Consider the following 19,492-nt stretch of genomic DNA (forward strand, 5'->3'; position numbering starts at 1 on the left):
AAGTCTGGGTGTGTATACATTGTATGTATTATGAAGATTTTAGAGGAAAGCAAAAATAATTATTAAAGCCATAGGATCATATGTTAATCAATAGTTTTGGGCCCAAAACTCTGCATATACTGGACATTCAGTAAATGAGTTAATAAATAAGAATATACTTAATGAATTGAGTTAATAAATAAATTAGATAAATAAATAAGAGTTAATAAATACTCCCTGCTTGCTCAAGCAATGAAGAACTAAAAATAAAATTCACTCTGACTAGACTTATGAAAACAGAATTACAGATGAGGGAGGAAACTAAGAGGAAAAGCTTCCTGATCCTCTATAACTGGATTCATTGGTCTCATTTAAGATTGTGAACAAACCTAAAACCAGTGTTCCCCTTAGAGAGTTTGAGTGCAGGAAGGGTCTTGGAGCCAGCCTGGAAGAGCTAGGCAGCAAAGGATCAACTTGGCAGTCTGACCCTTCTTTGTTATTTGTTTACCTTTGTAGCAGGTCATGTCTATGGTACCAATGACTTTCAGTAATTATTTTCCTTTCATTTCTCAACATAGACGATATACAGGAATTCTTAGTGTTTTCATTAACTCCTCTAAGGGATTTCAGACAAATTAATATCTTGTCCCACACTTGAAGACTTGCTGAACATTTTTAGAAGTTTCTTTAAAAGTTAGGAAATTCATTAGGTATATTCTTTGCATTTATACCCAATCCTTCATAGTATAGTTAACTTATTTCCCTTCATTCCACCTTTAGTAAAAAAGATACTAGCAGCTTACCACTGTCTTGCAGTTCAGGCACTTGAAGATCACTAACAGGTCAAGATGCTCATTTCAGAGGGCCTGGGCCCAGGTTAATAACTTCTTCATCTGAGCCAGTAACAGACCTAACTATGAAATTCCTAATCTTTACTGCTCAGTATTTAACTTCATGCTTATAAAGAATAAACCTTATACTCAGATAACTGGATATTCACATTCAAAAGAATGAAAATGGACTCTTACTTCATACTATATACAAAAACTGAACTCCAAATGGAACAAAAACATAAATATAAAAGTTGAAACTATAAAACTCTTAGAAGAAAACACAGGTGCAAATCTTAATGATCTTGGATTTGGCAACACTTTCTCAGATTATGATACCAAAATCATAAGCAACAAAAGAAAAAATAAATTGGACTTCACTGAAATTTAAAACTTGTATGTATCAAAGAACACTGTCAAGAATAGAAAGAACCCATAGAATGGGAGAAAATATTTGCAAATCTTATATCTGATAAGGATTGAGTATCCAAATAAATAAGGAACTCTTACAACTCAACAAGAAAAAGACAAACAATCCAATTTGGAAATGAGCAAAGAACTAAAAAAGATATTTCTCCAGAGATGATATACAAATGGCCAACAAGCACATGAATAATACTTAATGGTATTATTACTCATTATGGAAATTCAAAAGTACAATAAGATACCACTGTAAACCCACTCAGAATGGCTAGAATTTTTTATTAAGGGAAAATAACATGTATTGGTGAGGATGTGGAGAAATGGTAATCATGATACATTGTTATAGGAATGTGAAATAGTAAAGCCACTGTGGGAAACATTAGTGGTTCTGGGATAAATTAAACATAAAATTGATACATGACTGAGCAATTCTACTCCTGATATATATACTCAAAGGAATTGAAAAGTAGGTATTCAAACAAAAATGTGTACAAGTATTTCTATAAGCAGCACTATTCACAATAGCCAAAGGGGAAAAAATATTACTGTCTTTAAACCAGTGGATAAACAAAATGTTGTATATTTACACAACGGAATGAATAGGAGTGAAGTACTGATTCATTACACAACACAGATAAACCTTGAAAAGATTACACTAATTGAAATAAGCCTGACACAGAAGACTACATATTATATAATTCCACATACATGAAATGCCCAGAACAGGGAAATCCATCAGGACAGAGAGCAGATTAGTGGTTGCCAGGGTCTGAAAGGATGGGAGAATGAGGAGTGATTGCTTAATGGGTATGGGGCTTCCTTTTGGGGTGAGGGAAATGTAATGGAATCAAGTAGTAGTGATAGTTGTACAACACTGTGAATGTACTAAACATCACTGAATTGCACACTTTAAAATGGTGAATTTTATATTGTGTGTGTTTTACTGCAATTTAAAAAAAAGAATCTCAGAAGAGGGAGGTTAAGAGCAGGTAGCCAGGATGGGGACATGGCAGAAATGAGTTTCAGAGGAATAAGTTGAAGACAGTTGTGAATGAAGGCAGTAGAATCAAGCTGCTGTATCCTTCCTTATAGCTCCCACTGGGGGTGAACTTGTGTTAATCATACTTTCTCTTATTCCAAGCTACTTCTTGGTTAAGTCCCCTGACACTTCTAAGTCTTGAGCCAGTTCCCACTTGGTTATCCTTTTGCTATAGATGGAGTGGGCTGCTTTCTTCTCCTCTTCAGTACCTGCTCTACATTTTGCGTTCCTTGTCACCACAGGACTCTCTACAAAGGAAACACTGTACTTTCTTGCTTTCCTTAGAACATCAAGCCCTGCTTAGTCTAAGATGTTGGTACAGCTTTCACCTCCAAAATAAGTAAATAAATAAATAAAGAAGATGGAGGGCATAAGAATTATAGATATTGGGAGTTACAAGGATTTAAGCAATTTCAATTTCTCATAAGCTATTTGCTCTTATTTGCTGTTTTAACTTTTATATATTTGAAGAAGCATTTACTGAGTCTACACTGTATTTCACATTGTAAAAATTACTCTAGCATATACCACTGTATAGACAAATTACAACCATGGCTTAAAACAGTACAGATTATTATCTTTACTTGTGAACACTGGCAGTCCAACACAGGTCTGAATGGGCTAAAATCATAATGTCTGCAGGGCTGTGTTCCTTTCTGGAGAGTGTAGAGGAGAATCTGTCACTAGCATTTCTCAGCTTCTAGAGGCAACCTGCATTCCTTGTCTGGGGGTGCCTTCCTCCATCTTCAAAGCCAAAAACATTACATCACTCTGACTCTTTGGTCTTTAACTCTCTGCTGCTGCTGCTGCTGCTAAGTCGCTTCAGTCATGTCTGACTCTGTGCAACCCCATAGATGGCAGCCCACCAGGCTCCCCCATCCCTGGGGTTCTCTAGGCAAGAATACTGGAGTGGGTTGCCATTTCCTTCTCCAATGCATGAAAGTGAAAAGTCAAAGTGAAGTCGCTCAGTTGTGTCCGACTTCGCAACCCCATGGACTGCAGCCTACCAGGCTCCTCCATCATGGGATTTTCCAGGCAAGAGTACTGGAGTGGGGTGCCATTGCCTTCTCCACTTAACTCTCTACTTTTAAGAATCTGTGTGTTTAGATTGGGTCCACATTGATAATCCAGGACAATTTTCTCACCTCAAAGTCTACTCCCTGAGTCACATCTGCAATAGTCCATTTGCCATATAAAGTAATATATTCATAGGCTTCAGGGATTAGGGTGTACACATCTTTACAGGGTCTTTATTCTGCCTGCCACATTCATACCACAAATATCTGGTTATTTGCAGCATACCTCACCATCTTCCCACCAAATAAGATGAGACGTTCCTTGAATATAGAGCCTGTACCTTTTACATGTCTGAATCCTGCTTAGCATGTAACACATAATTTCATATATGTTAAATAACTATATTTTTGCTTTGTAACTATACCTTATTTTCTTAACACCAAATGCTATACAGGTGTATACAGCCTTTGCTTACAGGTCAAAGGCTGGCTCTTGTATAATTTTTTTGTCATTAGTTTGTTGCCTGCTCTTAGTGAACAATTAATAAACTGCCCTCTAATCTTTACATGGACCATGACTGCTTTAACTACAAAAACACTGCAGAACAGCAAGGACCCATGGAGTCTTTTCTTCCTTCCTTTTTTTCTGCTTTGTGTCCTTGTAGTTTCTATCCTATTTTAAAAATACCAAAATGCTTTTCTGGCCACTTAGATCATATATTATGGGCTTCCCTGGTGGCTCAGATGGTAAAGAGCCGCCTGCAATGTGGGAGACCCGGGTTCGATCCCTGCGTTGGGAAGATCTCCTGGAAAAGGAAATGGCAACCCACTCCAGTATTCTTGCCTGGAGAATTCCATGGATAGAAGAGTCTGGTGGACTATGGTCCACGGGGTCACAAAGAGTTGGACACGACTGAGCAACTAACACTAGGTCATATATAATTGATTTAGGTGTGCCATCTATTGGCATTTTTAAGAACGTATTCATTTTTACCTGAGATACTTGGCTGAGTACAGCCATCCATTCACTATCTGCAGTAACAGAGGCTAGACGAAGTAGTGAGAAACTGACTTTTGCTGATGATCTGAAAACATTAAATTGAGTAGTGTGAATTCTCCTCAGCTCAACTGCAACCAATTTGTAAACAAAAGAGAAACCTTTTTGATCTGAAGCCTTTTATAAATTTTTATTAACCAGACTCCAATGATTGATTTAACTTAATGATTAACTTACTTAAACTGAAAACTTATTTGGCTTTATTGCCAATGTATGCTATATTGTCACTGCCAATCACCAATTACAGTTATGTAGCAAAAGGAAAGAGCAAAAGTTCTCAACCCAGGCTGTGGATTATTGTCCCTTGAAGAGCTTAATACAACTACATGCCTGGCCATGAGAGATCTGATTGGTCTGGGATGGGACTTGTACATTCAAAAGACCCCCTGAATTGAATCTGAATCTGAATACAGCCAGATTTGGGAACCTGGACAGTGGTATAAGATGTAGCTGAATCTCTAATTCTGGTCCTTTCTTCTGAAAGAAAAACACCAATAATGTAGAATTATCAAGTTATGATTTATTTTTTTTTTTTTTTACCAAAAAAGTAGAACTTAAAAAAAAACCCACTGGGAAACCGATTCTAGTTATCAGGCTTCTTTTAAATAAATGTGTTGCTTTATTTCTTCTATTTCTCCTTTTTAATTGAAGTGCCATTAAATAGGAAAAGAGCCAAGAGACATACCATCACAGACTAGAGATATTAGTAGGCCAAGTGTTTTAATTGGGGTTTCTAAAACCTCACCTTATGGCAGAAAGTGAAGAGGAGCTGAAAAGCCTCTTGATGAAAGTGAAAGAGGAGAGTGAAAAAGTTGGCTGAAAGCTCAACATTCAGAAAACGAAGATCATGGCATCTGGTCCCATCACTTCATGGGAAATAGATGGGGAAACAGTAGAAACAGTGTCAGACTTTATTTTGGGGGGCTCCAAAATCACTGCAGATGGTGACTGCAGCCATCAAATTAAAAGACGCTTACTCCTTGGAAGGAAAGTTATGACCAACCTAGATAGTATATTCAAAAGCAGAGACATTACTTTGCTGACTAAGGTCTGCCTAGTCAAGGCTATGGTTTTTCCTGTGGTCATGTATGGATGTGAGAGTTGGACTGTGAAGAAGGCTAAGCACCGAAGAATTGATGCTTTTGAACTGTGGTGTTGGAGAAGACTCTTGAGAGTCCCTTGGACAGCAAGGAGATCCAACCAGTCCATTCTGAAGGAGATCAACCCTGGGATTTCTTTGGAAGGAATGATGCTAAAGCTGAAACTCCAGTACTTTGGCCACCTCATGTGAAGAGTTGACTCATTGGAAAAGACTCTGATGCTGGGAGAGATTGGGGACAGGAGGAGAAGGGGACGACAGAGGATGAGATGGCTGGATGGCATCATGGACTCGATGGACGTGAGTCTGAGTGAACTCTGGGAGATGGTGATGGACAGGGAGGCCTGGCGTGCTGTAGTTCATGGGGTTGCAAAGAGTTGGACACGACTGAGCAACTGAACTGAACTGAACTGAACTGAAACCTCACCTTTGAAGAATTTACATGTCATCTCCCACCCTAGGGACCCATTTCTTCCATTTTCAGAGCCATGCTTAGTTTTAGGGACTCTGGGACATTCCAGTCTAGCTTTAGCTGTCTGGGTTCATTCAGCATGTAGGGAAGGACCCATAGGTAGCTTCAGGGGTATTGTGATAATATAATTATTCAATTTAGTCATGGACTCATCCATGTTCATTTTATTATGCTTCATAATTTACAAATATATTCTCATATATATATAAAATCGGAGAAGGCAATGGCACCCCACTCTAGTACTCTTGCCTGGAGAATCCCATGGACAGAGGACCCTGGTAGGCTGCAGTCAGTCCATGGGATCGCTGAGGGTCAGACACAACTGAACGACTTCACTTTTACTTTTCACTTTCATGCACTGGAGAAGGAAATGGCAACCCACTCCAGTGTTCTTGCCTGGAGAATCCCAGGGACGGGGGAGCCTGGTGGGCTGCTGTCTATGGAGTCGCACAGAGTTGGACACGACTGAAGTGACTTAGCACAGCATAGCATAGCATATATATAAAATATGCCATTATGTTTCTTATTTAAAAAGAAATAGCTCCAAGCCCTAAAATGAGGCTAGATGTACAATTCCTTTAAATGTGAAGCATTTAAAGACCAAGACGATCTTCCCAAACTGCTACAGATGAGTATGCCTCTCCCTTGGCCGCCCCAGTTAGGATGAAAACTCAGGCAGTTTTCATCAGTTTTGGAAGGCTGCTTCAACTGTGTTGATCTATACTATTTTTTTTCATTCTCCATAAAATGAAAAATAAAATAGTAAAGTATATCCTGGTCAACAAGGAAAAACTATCATCCTAACCAACACATGTGTTGGAAGAAATCAATCTGCCGTTGACCTGAGCATTCTTGCTGAGTAGGTCAAGGATACAGGCCCTGCTCTTCAACCAGGTCATTTGTCAGGGTTGTGTTTGCAGTGACCAACTTTGAGGGATGAAGCAACATCTCTTCCCAGTCAGAAAGCCGCCTTGCTCACCATTCATGATAAAAGTGATAGATTCTACAAGTTCACTGTTCTTCACCTATGTCACAAACCCATGCATCCACCTCAACATCCAACCAGGCCCACCTTCATGGGGCTTCCATGGAGCGCAGAGAAGACCAGCAGCAACACTATGCTCATGCTGCCTGCTGTGCTGGGACCAAGGCTCTTGCTAGCATCTGTGAAACAACAGCAGGCTAACTTGTTAACTTGCAAGTAGGGTAAAATTCCGGACCTTTCATGGAGCCTGCTAGTTTGAGGACAAAGATAAGGTGCTGATAGAGATAGTGTTCTGGAAGACACAGGAGAAGGGCCCTTGTTGGTTGGGTTAGAGGGTATCAGAAAGTTCCCTGAGATCTGGAAGCAAATGCTTTTGCACAAGTGGTAGTCGGAGTAGGAGGGTGGAATAAAGATCTCTCATTGTCTTATGTGTTAAGTGAGCCCGAGAAACAAAATGTAGGGTCCAAACAAGACTCCCAGATGGTGCTTTGGTTGTGGCACATTCTTCTCTGGAGTAGGAGAAGGAAAGGATGTTATCATGACATCAGTGGGGCAGCAAGCCCCCTTCCCCAGCCAAAAGGCATGCAATGTGGCTGTGGCTGTTGGGTCAGGGGTTCCATAAAGCTGAAATAGTGGTGTCAGCCTTTAGGATATAGAACTCTGTATAGACTAAATACATCAGATATTTGTTTGTGGAGTCCAGTGGTGGGAAGCCCTTTGAAATTGAGAGTAAAGTCAAACCCTTGCTGACTGCCTCTGAGCTGCTCTTTGCCTTCTCCTCTCCTCCAACTTGAGCTGCTTCAGGGAAGATGGTGAGTGTTCCAGGGAACTTCAGGGAGGGGAGAGGAGGGACTGAATGTTTATGGCTCTGCTGGATATGGTCCCATGCAGGGAGGGTGTGCTGAGTGCCAAGGTGGTCCAAAGTGCTAAGGATGCAGGGCGGAGCAGTGGCACCAGTGTTGGCTGAAAGAACGATGCCCCTGAGCTCTCTAGGGGCCAGGAGAGCACAGGGGAGGAAACAGTACCAATTCCAGGAAGAGAAACCAAAGGGAAAAAACACATTTGTATTCCCTATCTTCCCCAGCTGGGAAATAGCCTAATCTCCTGAAACTATCATGATAACCTCTGAAGGACCTATGTTAAAATCTGTGGTCTTTGTTCCCATAGAGCAAAATACAGCTGATAGGGTTTAAGCAGTCTGCAGTGAGAAAAGGAAATTAAAGTACACTGGACTGATTCAACATAACTGCAGTTGTGTCCCCTGAATATAAATGTATAATGTACTTTGTTTTACTTGCTTTTATTGTAAATGTTCATAGTGACGAGAGGACATTCTCCCATTGAGGAATTCTCTGACCCCTTCCAAGAGGTCCAAATAGAAACAATATATTCAATAGAGACAAAAAGAGAAAATCCCAGCCATCTCCAGAAGCCACTGCCCAATACAAGCAGCGCCACATACTGGACACAGGCACCCAAATGCATCCTGTGTTAGTTTTCTGGGCTGCCATGGCAAAGTACAACAAACTGGGTGGCTTCAGCAACAGAAATAAACTGTCTCAGCTTTGGAGGCTAGAAGTCCAAAGTTAAGGTGTTAGCAGGGTTGGTACCTTGTGAGGGCTGTGAAAGAAGGCTCTGTTTCAGGACTCTCTTCCTAGTCACATGACATTCTCCCTGTATGCATGTCTTTGTGTCCAAATTTTATAGCTGTCATACTGGATTAGAGCCACCACCCTAATGACCTCATTTTAACTAGATTACCTCTGTAGAGACTCTTATCTCCAAAAAAGATCACATTCTGAGGTAATAGGGGTTTGGATTTTAACATAAGAATTTGGGGATGGGATGAGTTCCAAACCCATAACATACTCCTTTCAAAAAAGGGAGGCACTTTTGCTCCCTTTGTTGCAAACTTGTATATAGCCTGACTTCCCCCCTGCTTCTTTGGAGCAGTTTTCTCAGAGCTATAAGATGCTATCTCCCAGACTTGGAGTCCTAAACATTCCCACCAAATAAAATAATTCTTTAATTTCAAAAAAAGAAAACAGGGAGAGAGTTAATTGGCCTATTACTGAGCTCCTGTTAAAAACCTAACCCCTAGAGAATTTGTAAATCTCAGGTCTGACATCCCCATTTTTGAGTGGATCAACTAGGACATGAAAATACAAGGAAAGCACCCATTTGTTGATCAAATGAAAGTAATAAATTTGAGGATGTGGCTAGCCTGGCCCTAGTGTCATCTCAGTTTTGCATAAAGTAGTAGAAACTACTCTACTACTTTGGGGAAAACTTTATTCCCTACTCTGACACCTGAAGCAAAGCTACTGGCTCAATAGGCCCTTCGGATTCACCGAGTTTGTCCTAAATGCCTGGGCCTGGTTCACCTTTGGTTCAGCTAAGCTGAAAACTAATGGTGCCGACAGTGCTCCTGCCAGTCTGACCTCAGTGCCAGCTATAGTGGGCAGAAGTCAAGGCTGTTCTCAAAGCTCTGGTCAGTCACACTGAGGGGCAATCTACCATGGGCTCTGAATGTCCCTACACATTCTAGATAGGCCAAGAATGCAAGGCCCAGACTGCTGTTTGTTCAGGCCATTTCTTGAGGTTTTCCTTGAGGAAGGAGTTATAAAGTTCTCCCCACCTCAACTCCACCAGCTCCCCACTCACTAGAAAAGCAGTAGATTCCCCAAGCCCAGTGTTCCTCAAGGGTGGCACAACCCACTGAGTGCACAGCACCCATGTGAACCCATCCTTGTCACCTCCATCAGACTTGAGAAGCATGGGGAATTGACAGGAACCTCATGCTTATCCTCTTACTCTGCTGTGAGTAAAAAAAAGGCCTCTGTTACACAGAGGTGTCTCCTGTGTTCTGCCAGCATCAATGGAATAGTAATAGGCTAATCTCTTAGCATGCAAGTAGGGTAAATCCTAAAACCTTCACAGACCCTGACTTCTGTAACAAGCCCTATGATTTCCAGAGGTCTTGGACAAGGGCTCTCTGAGTATGTAACACACTCTGTTGGTTCATAAACCTAACGTTTGGTCACCTCTCGGTCACTTTATTCTGTTAAATAGTTCAGTTGCCCATTCTTTGCAACAGTCCCATTCTCCCCAAAGAAATCTTTATCTCGTAGAAAACTCTTATCATAATAATAATGACAACAGCAATGGCTATATTATCACCTCCAGTTTACAGGTTAGGAGACTGAGCACAAGCCACACAGTGATTCAGGAGGGTGGAAGTGGGATTCAAACCCAGGCTGCCTTGCTTTAGTCCTCACTTTTAACCAGTCACTATATGTCTCACAATAGGACCATCTACTCCTAGGGCTATAATGGACCGCAGAGGCCTAGAGATCTTTGTTAGAAATCTTAGGAAAATAACTTCAGTCAAACTTTTAATACTTGATTTTGACATACAACATTTTTTTTCAAACTTTAACTGTTTTATTTTGTATTGGGGTTTAGCTGATTAACAATGTTGCAGTAGTTCCAGGTGAACGGCACAGGGACTCAGCCATACGTATACATGTATCTGACGTACATTTTAAAATACTTTTTAATAACATATATTAGGCAACTAGACAATCTTCTACTTTGCTTTGATCTTTTTATCTAGCCATTGTATAAATCCAGTGTCAAATGTTCATACTCTATTAAAATTTATTGTTGCTATAAAAAATTAGCAACAGTGGCTTGAAAAGTGAAAGTTGCTCAGTCATGTCTGACACTTTGCAGCCCCGTGGATTGTAGCCTACCAGCTCCTCTGTCCATGGAATTCTCTAGGCCAGAATATTGGGGTGGGCAGCCATTCCCCTCTCTAGGGGATCATCCCAACTCAGAAACAACACAAATTTATTGCCTTCCAGTTCTGGAGGTCAGAAGTTCAGAATGGACTGGAGGGATGGCATTCCCTCTGGAGGTTCTAGGAGAGAATCTATATCCTTACCTTTTCCAGTTTCTAGAGGCTGCCTGAACTTTTTACTCCATCTTCAAACTCAGCAGCATAGCATCTGCAAATTTCTCTCTCTCTCTGACTCTGATCCTCCTTCCTCCCTCTTTCCCTTATAAGGACCTTTACAATTACCTTGGACCCATCAAGAAAAACCAGGATAATCAAAGATCTCCCCCTAGAAACTCATCAGCTTACTCACACTGTAAAGTCCCTTTCGCCATAACATACTGACAAGGGGATTAGGTTGCAGACATCGTTTGGTGGGGTGGAGGAGGGGCATTATTCTGTTTGCCATATATTCTGTAAGCAGTTATCTTTTCCTTCTTTATGGAAATTTTTACATTAGGTATCTAGATTAAAGATTTAAACAAGTCCATTCACCAGATAATTAGCAGTCCATTTCATCTTGTCTTTGAGGGTACGGCACCAAGAGCATTTTATCTTTGGTGAGGTTAAGGAGAATATAGCGCTGAAATACATGTGACAGAAACTTTAACCACTGTAACAACATAAACTTTTTTTTTAAAAATGTACCTGAAGTCGGGAATTCATAAGCATGAACTCTTGTTGGCTTTTCATGTTCTCATTCATTGACTTTGAAAATATAAACCCCATCTTGACCTGAAATGTAAAAAAGCAAAGTTTAAAGCAGTGTATTTTACATGCATCCTCACATGCTCTATTTTTCAGGCTACCATGAGCTAAAGACAAAATTTGAAAAAAAAAGAAAATTGTCTGACCTGGAACACATTATGGATTCTAGTCTTTGCTCCTAACTAGCTGTCTGATCTTGGACAAACTTAACTAGCAGTCTTTTCTTGCTTTTAGTTTTCATAAAGCAGGAAAAGATAACTGCTTAGAATGTACAGCAATGCCTTTGAGTGACAGAATAATGCCCCTGGCCATCATTTACTTATATAAGAACAGCTAACAACTAGGTGATTTCCAAAATCGTTTCCTGTTCTATAGGTTGATGTTTCCTGATTTTTCTTCCCACTGTATATCTGGAAGAACTAAACACACAAAAACAAACAGAATCGCTCATTTTTTATGAGGGGCTGGGTGAATACCATCTACTCTCTTACCTTCTGTATAGTTGGATGACAGAACTTTTGCTTCTGATGAGGGATGACTTAGAAGATGCATTGCACACCTAGAACACTGATTTCTCTGCTCTTTGCATTTATGCTTTAAGTGTATCAAGGTTACTCTATCAGTACTCTTCCTACAGTCTTTTCCCCTCTCTTACCCACTTTCTATTTCCATCCACCCATTGTTAACATCCATTGGCCATTGTCCTCTAGCCTCATTTTTTTCTTTTAAGCTACTATTAAAGTTCTCAAAATGGGGAAAACCTAAGGATACTTGAATGTCTTGGGAAACACAAATTTTAAATGAATACTTGGTATCATCTATCCTATTTATCTTACTTAAGAAGTTCTTAAGTGGGCTGGCAATTCTAGATGGCTCAGAACTCAGTATTTTGTCCTTAAGTCAACTGGGTAGGTACAGAAGACCTCAGTTAATTGTTGATTCTGCCTTCAGAACATTACAAAGCTCAGGAAAGTTATGACTCCTCTACCCTCCTCAACAATGTTGCTGATTCTCTTTGGTAAGCCATTGCACTTTGTGAACCTCAGCTCAGAGTGGTCATTCTTAATGCTTCCTATCCAAGATTCACAATATTCTGTGGGAACCCCGGGCAGAGCTCCTATTTGCCATACCCTCAGCAAAAAAAAAAAAAAAAAAATCATGGGTTCTAGCTTAACTGGTGAGAAGATGAAGGAAGAGGGAGGGCATTTCATATCAGACATAATGGGTTATCCCTGCTAATGGGGCTCCAAGTAGTGGATATTACACGCCAGACATCAGTGGCTTCCCTGTATTTTGGCCAGAGACAGACCATCGATTTATAGGAGGCTCCAAGCCAGAATCAGCTTCAATGTTAGGCATAAGAAGCTGAGCCAGAGGAGGAGAGGCACAATCCTGAACAGGCCTGGGAAGCCGAGATTTCCCTACCCACCCCATCCCTCAGCTGCTGTCCTACTCCATCCTGTGACCAGAGGCACAGCCACCCAGTAAGGTGGAGAGAGCTAGCAGAAGTTCTCTCCTTTCTCCACTTTCACAGCCCCATGTCCATTGTCTCCAACAGCAGAGCAGAAGGCAGAAGCAATATATTACCCATTTTGGCAGTCCCCAGGGTGTCTCTAGACAGCATATTCAAAAGCAGAGACATTACTTTGCCGGCTAAGGTCCGTCTAGTCAAGGCTATGGTTTTTCCAGTAGTCATGTATGGATGTGAGAATTGGACTGTGAAGAAGGCTGAGCACCGAAGAATTGATGCTTTTGAACTGTGGTGTTGGAGAAGACTCTTGAGAGTCCCTTGGACTGCAGGGAGATCCAACCAGGCCATTCTGAAGGAGATCAACCCTGGGATTTCTTTGGAAGGAATGATGCTAAAGCTGAAACTCCAGTACGTTGACCACCTCATGCGAAGAGTTGACTCATTGGAAAAGACTTTGATGCTGGGAGGGATTGGGGGCAGGAGGAGAAGGGGACGACAGAGGATGAGATGGCTGGATGGCATCACGGACTCGATGGACGTGAGTCTGAGTGAACTCTGGGAGTTGGTGATGGACAGGGAGGCCTGGCGTGCTGCGATTCATGGGGTCGCAAAGAGTCGGACACGACTGAGCAACTGAACTGAACTGAACTGAGGGTGTCTCTTTCCCACAAATGTTGCAGAAAGCATGATACAAGAGAAACTGTAGCTCTAACAGTTTTCATTTCTTATTTTTCTTTTGCACATAGGAGTAGATAATTGAATTTTTACATATGCAGCAAACATTTATAAAGAGAATAGCTGTCCTGTAATCCTATTTACACACACACACATACACACCCACACCCTGTATGTCAGAGTTGGGTCCCATAGAGTGCTTGTATTTATAAGGGGGTGGACTCTCCTCTGAAGTGGAGTTACAATCCTCATCTAGGGAACAGAAACTATCTGGAAAGTTAGGACTTCGGCTTACCTCTTTCTTGGCCTTGCCTTCTTCAGTCTGGATTGTAGTTTGGCTATAGCAGGGGATATTCCCACAGGTTACAGGTAGAAGCTAAGCAGGAAGAATAGCTTCCCTGTAGTTCCCAAAGGAGACCACACCTGAAAACGAGTACACCACACCTTGTGAACTGTGCCCTGGAGTTCAGTATTCTCAACCTTCCCCTCTTTTCCAACCCTAACAAAGCCATTTTCCAAAGTCTGGCAGGTTCCTTAAGGTTTCCAGAATATTCTCAGCTTTCATTCTCCAACTCACAAAATATATACAGTATGTCCCCTACATACAAACAGATTCCATTCCAAGAGGATGTTTGTAAGTCCAACAGAGTTAGCCTAGGTATCCAACTAACACGATCAGGTATATAGTACTATACTATACTAGGTACACATGGACTGATGTGATGATCTCATGGACACAGCCCTGTCTAACTCAATGAAACTATGAGCCAGGCTATGTAGGGCCACCCAAGATGGAGGAGTCATGGTGGAGAGTTCTGACAAAGGTGGTCCACTGGAAAAGGGAATGGCAAACCACTTCAATATTCTTGCCTTGAGAACTCCACGAATAGCATGAAAAGCCAAAAAGATAGGACACTGAAAGATGAACTCCCCAGGTCAGTAGGTACCCCATATGCTACAGGAGATCAGTGGAGAAATAACTTCAGAAAGAATGAAGAGACAGAGCCAAAGCAAAAATAACACCCAGTTGTGGAAGTGACTGGTGATGGAAGTTAAGTCCGATGGTATAAAGAGCAATATTGCATAGGAACCTGGAATGTTAGGTCCATGAATCAAGGCAAATTGGAAGGGGTCAAACAGAAGATGGCAAGAGTGAACATCAACATTTTAGGAATCAGTGAACTAAAATGGACTGGAATGGGTGAATTTAACTCAGATGACCATTATATCTACTACTGTGGGCAAGAATCCCTGAAAAGAAATGGAGTAGTCATCATAGTAAACAAGAGAGTCCAAAATGCAGTAGTACTTGTATGCAATCTCAAGAACAACAGAACAATCTCTGTTCATTTCCAAGGCAAACCATTCAGTATCACAGTAATCCAAGTCTATGCCCTAACCAGTAATGCCAAAGAAGCTGAAGTTGAATGGTTCTATGAAGATCTACAAGACCTTCTAGAATTAATGTACAAAAAAGATGTCCTTTTCATTATAGGGGACTGGAATGCAAAAGTAGGAAGTCAAGAGATACCTAGAGTAACAGGCAAATTTGGCCTTGGAGTACAAAATGAAGCAAGTCAAAGGCTAACAGAGTTTTGCCAAGAGAACACACTGGTCATACCAAACACCCTCTTCCAACAACACAAGAGAAGACTCTACACATGGACATCACCAGATGGTCAATACCGAAATCAGCCTGATTATATTCTTTGCAGCCAAAGATGGAGAAGCTCTATACAGTCAGCAGAAAGAAGATTGGGAACTGACTGTGGCTCAGATCATGAACTCCTTATTGCCAAATTCAGACTTAAATTGAAGAAAGTAGGGAAAACCACTAAGACCATTCAGGTATGACTGAAATCAAAACCCTTAAGATTATACAGTGGAAGTGAAAAATAGGTTCAAGGGATTAGATCTGATAGAGTGCCTAAAGTACTGTGGATAGAGTTTGTGACATTGTACAGGAGGCAGTGATGAAGACCATCCCCAAGAAAAAGAAATGCAAAAAGGCAAAATGGTTGTCTGAGGAGGTCTTAGAAATAGCTGAGGAAAGATGAGAAGTGAAAGGCAAAGGAGAAAAGGAAAAGACATACCCATTTGAATGCAGAGTTCCAAAGAATAGCAAGGAGAGATAAGAAAGCCTTCCTCAGTGATCAATGCAAAGAAATAAAGGAAAATAATAGAATGGGAAAGACTAGAGCTCTCTTCAAGAAAATGAGAGATACCAAGGGAATATTTCATGCAAAGATGGGCACAATAAAGGACAGAAATGGTACGGACCTAACAGAAGCAGAAGATGTTAAGAAGGGTGGCAACAATACACAGAAGAACTATACAGAAACGATCTTCATGACCCAGATAACCATGATGGTGTGCTCACTCATCTAGAGCCAGACATCCTGGAATGTGAAGTCAAGTGGGCCTTAGAAAGCATCACTATGAACAAAGCTAGTAGAGGTGATGGAATTCCAGTTGAGCTCTTTCAAATCCTAAAAGATGATGCTGTTAAAGTGCTGCACTCAATATGTCAGCAAATTTGGAAAACTCAGCAGTGGCCACAGGACTGGAAAAGCTCAGTTTTCATTCCAATCCCAAAGAAAAGCAAAGCCAAAGAATGTTTGAACTACCGCACAATTGTACTCATCTCACATGCTAGCAAAGTAATGCTCATAACACCAAGCCATGCTTCAACAGTACGTGAACCGCAAACTTCCAGATGTTCAAGACAGAAAAGTCAGAGGAACCAGAGATCAAATTACCAACATCCACCGGATCATCAAAAAGGCAAGAGAGTTCCAGAAAAACATCTATTTCTTCCTTATTGACTATGCCAAAGCCTTTGACTCTGTGGATCACAATCAACTGTGGAAAATTCTTCAAGAGATGGGAATACCAGAGTACCTGACCTGCCTCCTGAGAAGTCTGTATGCAGGTCAAGAATCAACAGTTCGAACCGGACATGGAACAACAGACTAGTTCCAAATCAGGAAAGGAGTACGTCAAGGCTGTATATTGTCACCCTGCTTATTTAACTTATATGCAGAGTACATCATGTGAATTTACATCTGAGCCGGATGAAGCACAAGCTAGAATCAAGATTGCTGGGAGAAATATCAATAACTTCAGATATGCCGATGACATCACTCTTACGGCAGAAAGTGAAGAAGAACTGAAGAGCTTCTTGATGAAAGTGAAAGAGAGTGAAAAATTCAGCTTAAAACTCAACATTCAGAAAACTAAGATCATGGCATCTGGTCCTATCCCTTCATAGCAAATAGATGGGGAAACAATGAAAACAGTGAGAGACTTTTATTTTGGGGGGCTCCAAAATCACTGCAGATGGTGACTTCAGCCATGAAATTAAAAGACACTTGCTCCTTGGAAGAAAAGCTATGACCAACCTAGACATCATATTAAAAAGCAGAGACATTACTTTGCCAACAAAGGTCTGTCCAGTCAAAGCTATGGTTTTTCCAGTAGTCATGTATGGAGGTAAGAGTTGGACTATAAAGAAAGCTGAGCACTGAAGAATTGATGCTTTTGAACTGTGGCGTTGGAGAAGACTCTTGAGAGTCCCTTGGACTGCAAGGAGATCCAACCAGTCTATCCTAAAGGAAACCAGTCCTGAATATTCATTGGAAAGACTGATGCTGAAGCTGAAACTGCAATACTTTGGCCACCTAATGAGAAATGACTCACTTGAAAAGCCCCTGATGCTGGGAAAGATTGAAGGCAGGAGGAGAGGGGGACAATAGAGGATGAGATGGTTGGATGACATCACCAGCTCTATGGACATGAGTGTGAGTAAGCTCTGGGAGCTGGCGATGGACAGGGAAGCCTGGCGTGCTGCAGTCCACGGGGTCGAAAAGAGTTGGACACGACAGAGTGACTGAACTGAACTGATTCCAGGTTTAAATAAAATACATGAAAAACAAACCAAAAATAAACCTTTTTTAATCTTGTAGTACAGTACCTTGAAAAGGATAGTAGTGTAGTACAGCAGCTGACATACAGAGGCTGGTAACAGTACCAGCTAGCTATATTACTGCTTCTGTAATGCTTGCTTCCGGACATCTGGGGTTTGAAAAAAGATACTATACTCCTGTATTCTATAAAGTACTGTACAGTAAGTACACAAAAGCACAACTACTTGTAGAGGATGTACACACGTGACAATGTATGGCAGATACATGAACTAACTTACATGATTAAAGATGCAAGCATACCATTCACATCTTTGAAAGTTACCAACTTAAAGGTTCATATGTAGGGAATTTATTATATCAGAGGGATTCCCTTGTGGCTCAGCTGTGTAAAGAATCTGCTTGCAATGTGGGAGACCTGGGTTTGATCCCTGGGTTGGGAAGATCCCCTGGAGAAGGGAAAGGTTACCCACTCCAGTATTCTGGCCTGGAGAATTCCATAGAATGTACAGTTCATGAAGTCGAAAAGAGTCGGACACTACTGAGTGACTTTGACTCACTCACTCATTGTGTCAGAAAATTAGAGTGACCTTGCAGTAGGAATAATTTTGAATTCACTCAACTGTATAAGGCAAGTCTTTAAAAAATGCCAATACTTTGTCATTGGTGACAAATACCTTGCTACTTACAACTTTGACACCAGTGTGTTTCAGAAGGCTAAGAATCCTGATTTGGGTCCCTTCTGCCTTCATTTTTCCTTCATTTACTCCTGAGATCTCATAAAGGGCTCTTTGTGCCAGCCTTGCCTCAGCTGTGCTACACATTACAACAGGTAGGGGTATTTCTGAGGAGGAAGTGTTGGGGCTGTCCGCCTCAGGTCACATCTAAGAACTGGTATTTGATTTTACTTAAAAAAAAAAAAAAGAATAATTCCATGACCTATAACTTCTGTTATCCAAGTTTCTCCAGTGACTCATTTCCTGATCGAATGACGCATTAACTACCTATATATATGACTGGTTGCATGATTACAATCATATCAATACGTCTTTGGGTTCCATTCAAACTAGCCCATTTCCCCTGTAAATTCCAGCCCGGAACCTACAGCTTCCGGGAGATTTTTCCCTAATTTAAAATTCCACCCGCTTACCTTGGAGTGAATTACAGCAGTTGGGAATTCCTGCAAGGTTATGCTGATTTCCGTTGACAACGCTTTGCCCACTTCCCCCAATTTAATTACGATATGGGAGCGGCCTGGACTCTTTGAGAGGAGAACCGGCTCCTCCGAAACAAGGTTGGCGATACAGGTTGGCACTAGAAGCGGGAGAGCCAAGGGCGCTCACAAGGAAAGGGCACCCAGAGCAGCCCAGCAAGCCCGAAGACCCGGAGCTCGGCGCCGGCAGACGCTGCCGCCAGGACCCGCCCTTCCCCCAACAGCCTGCGGCCGGCCTGGCCCACCCAGCCGGCGCTCACTCACTGGACCGTGGAGGTGCGGGAGACACTGATCACAGCCAAGGCCTCCAGGCCTGAAGCTCCCCGAGACGGAGACAAGGACCGGGCCTCGCCCCGCAGAACCTCCGGACTGGCTGGCCGCGGCAGCCAAACAGCGCAGCGCTTGGCTTCCTTAAAGGGCCCGCGCCCCTGACCAAGGCGGCCTGGTGTTTTCTTGCCGACAGGCCGTGGGAGGGGCAGGTCAAAGAGGCAAATTCAAAATACAGCGACTCAGATTTTGAGGGAAGTGGGCAGAGAAAGCAGAATGGAAATCTCACTTAAAGGCCTCACTGAGGTTTGTCAGTTACCCATGAGGAACCTGAGCAATCATGCTCCCTTGTAGAACTAAAACCTCCATACAGCTTAATGAGCCATCTCACAGTACTCTCCATATGATGTCAACCACCATTTGTAAGGTCTATTTCTAGAAGAAAATGTATCTTTCGAGAAGTTGTCACTTGAACATATAATCCATAGTTACAAATA

General features: G+C 41.7%; 1 protein-coding gene across 4 annotated transcripts in view; it reads right to left on the minus strand.

Annotated features, from left to right (window-relative positions):
- Positions 1 to 19,099, minus strand: part of PLGRKT (plasminogen receptor with a C-terminal lysine) — a 42,795-nt gene extending 23,696 nt beyond the window's left edge. For 2 of the 4 annotated variants that reach the window (XM_004004361.5, XM_042243424.1), the window contains exons 1-3: positions 18,993 to 19,099; positions 13,888 to 14,015; positions 11,387 to 11,473 (exon numbers count right to left, since the gene is read on the minus strand). In XM_004004361.5, the coding sequence (XP_004004410.1) occupies positions 11,387 to 11,467 (81 nt within the window). In that variant the 5' untranslated portion in view covers positions 11,468 to 11,473; positions 13,888 to 14,015; positions 18,993 to 19,099. Of the gene's footprint in view, positions 1 to 11,386; positions 11,474 to 13,887; positions 14,016 to 18,665 lie in introns of all 4 variants that reach the window. The other 2 variants (XM_042243425.1, XM_042243423.1) reach the window with 1 other exon arrangement.
- Positions 19,100 to 19,492: the final 393 nt, after the last annotated feature.

The sequence above is a fragment of the Ovis aries genome, chromosome 2 (assembly GCF_016772045.2).
Source record: "Ovis aries strain OAR_USU_Benz2616 breed Rambouillet chromosome 2, ARS-UI_Ramb_v3.0, whole genome shotgun sequence".
NCBI lineage: Eukaryota > Metazoa > Chordata > Mammalia > Artiodactyla > Bovidae > Ovis > Ovis aries.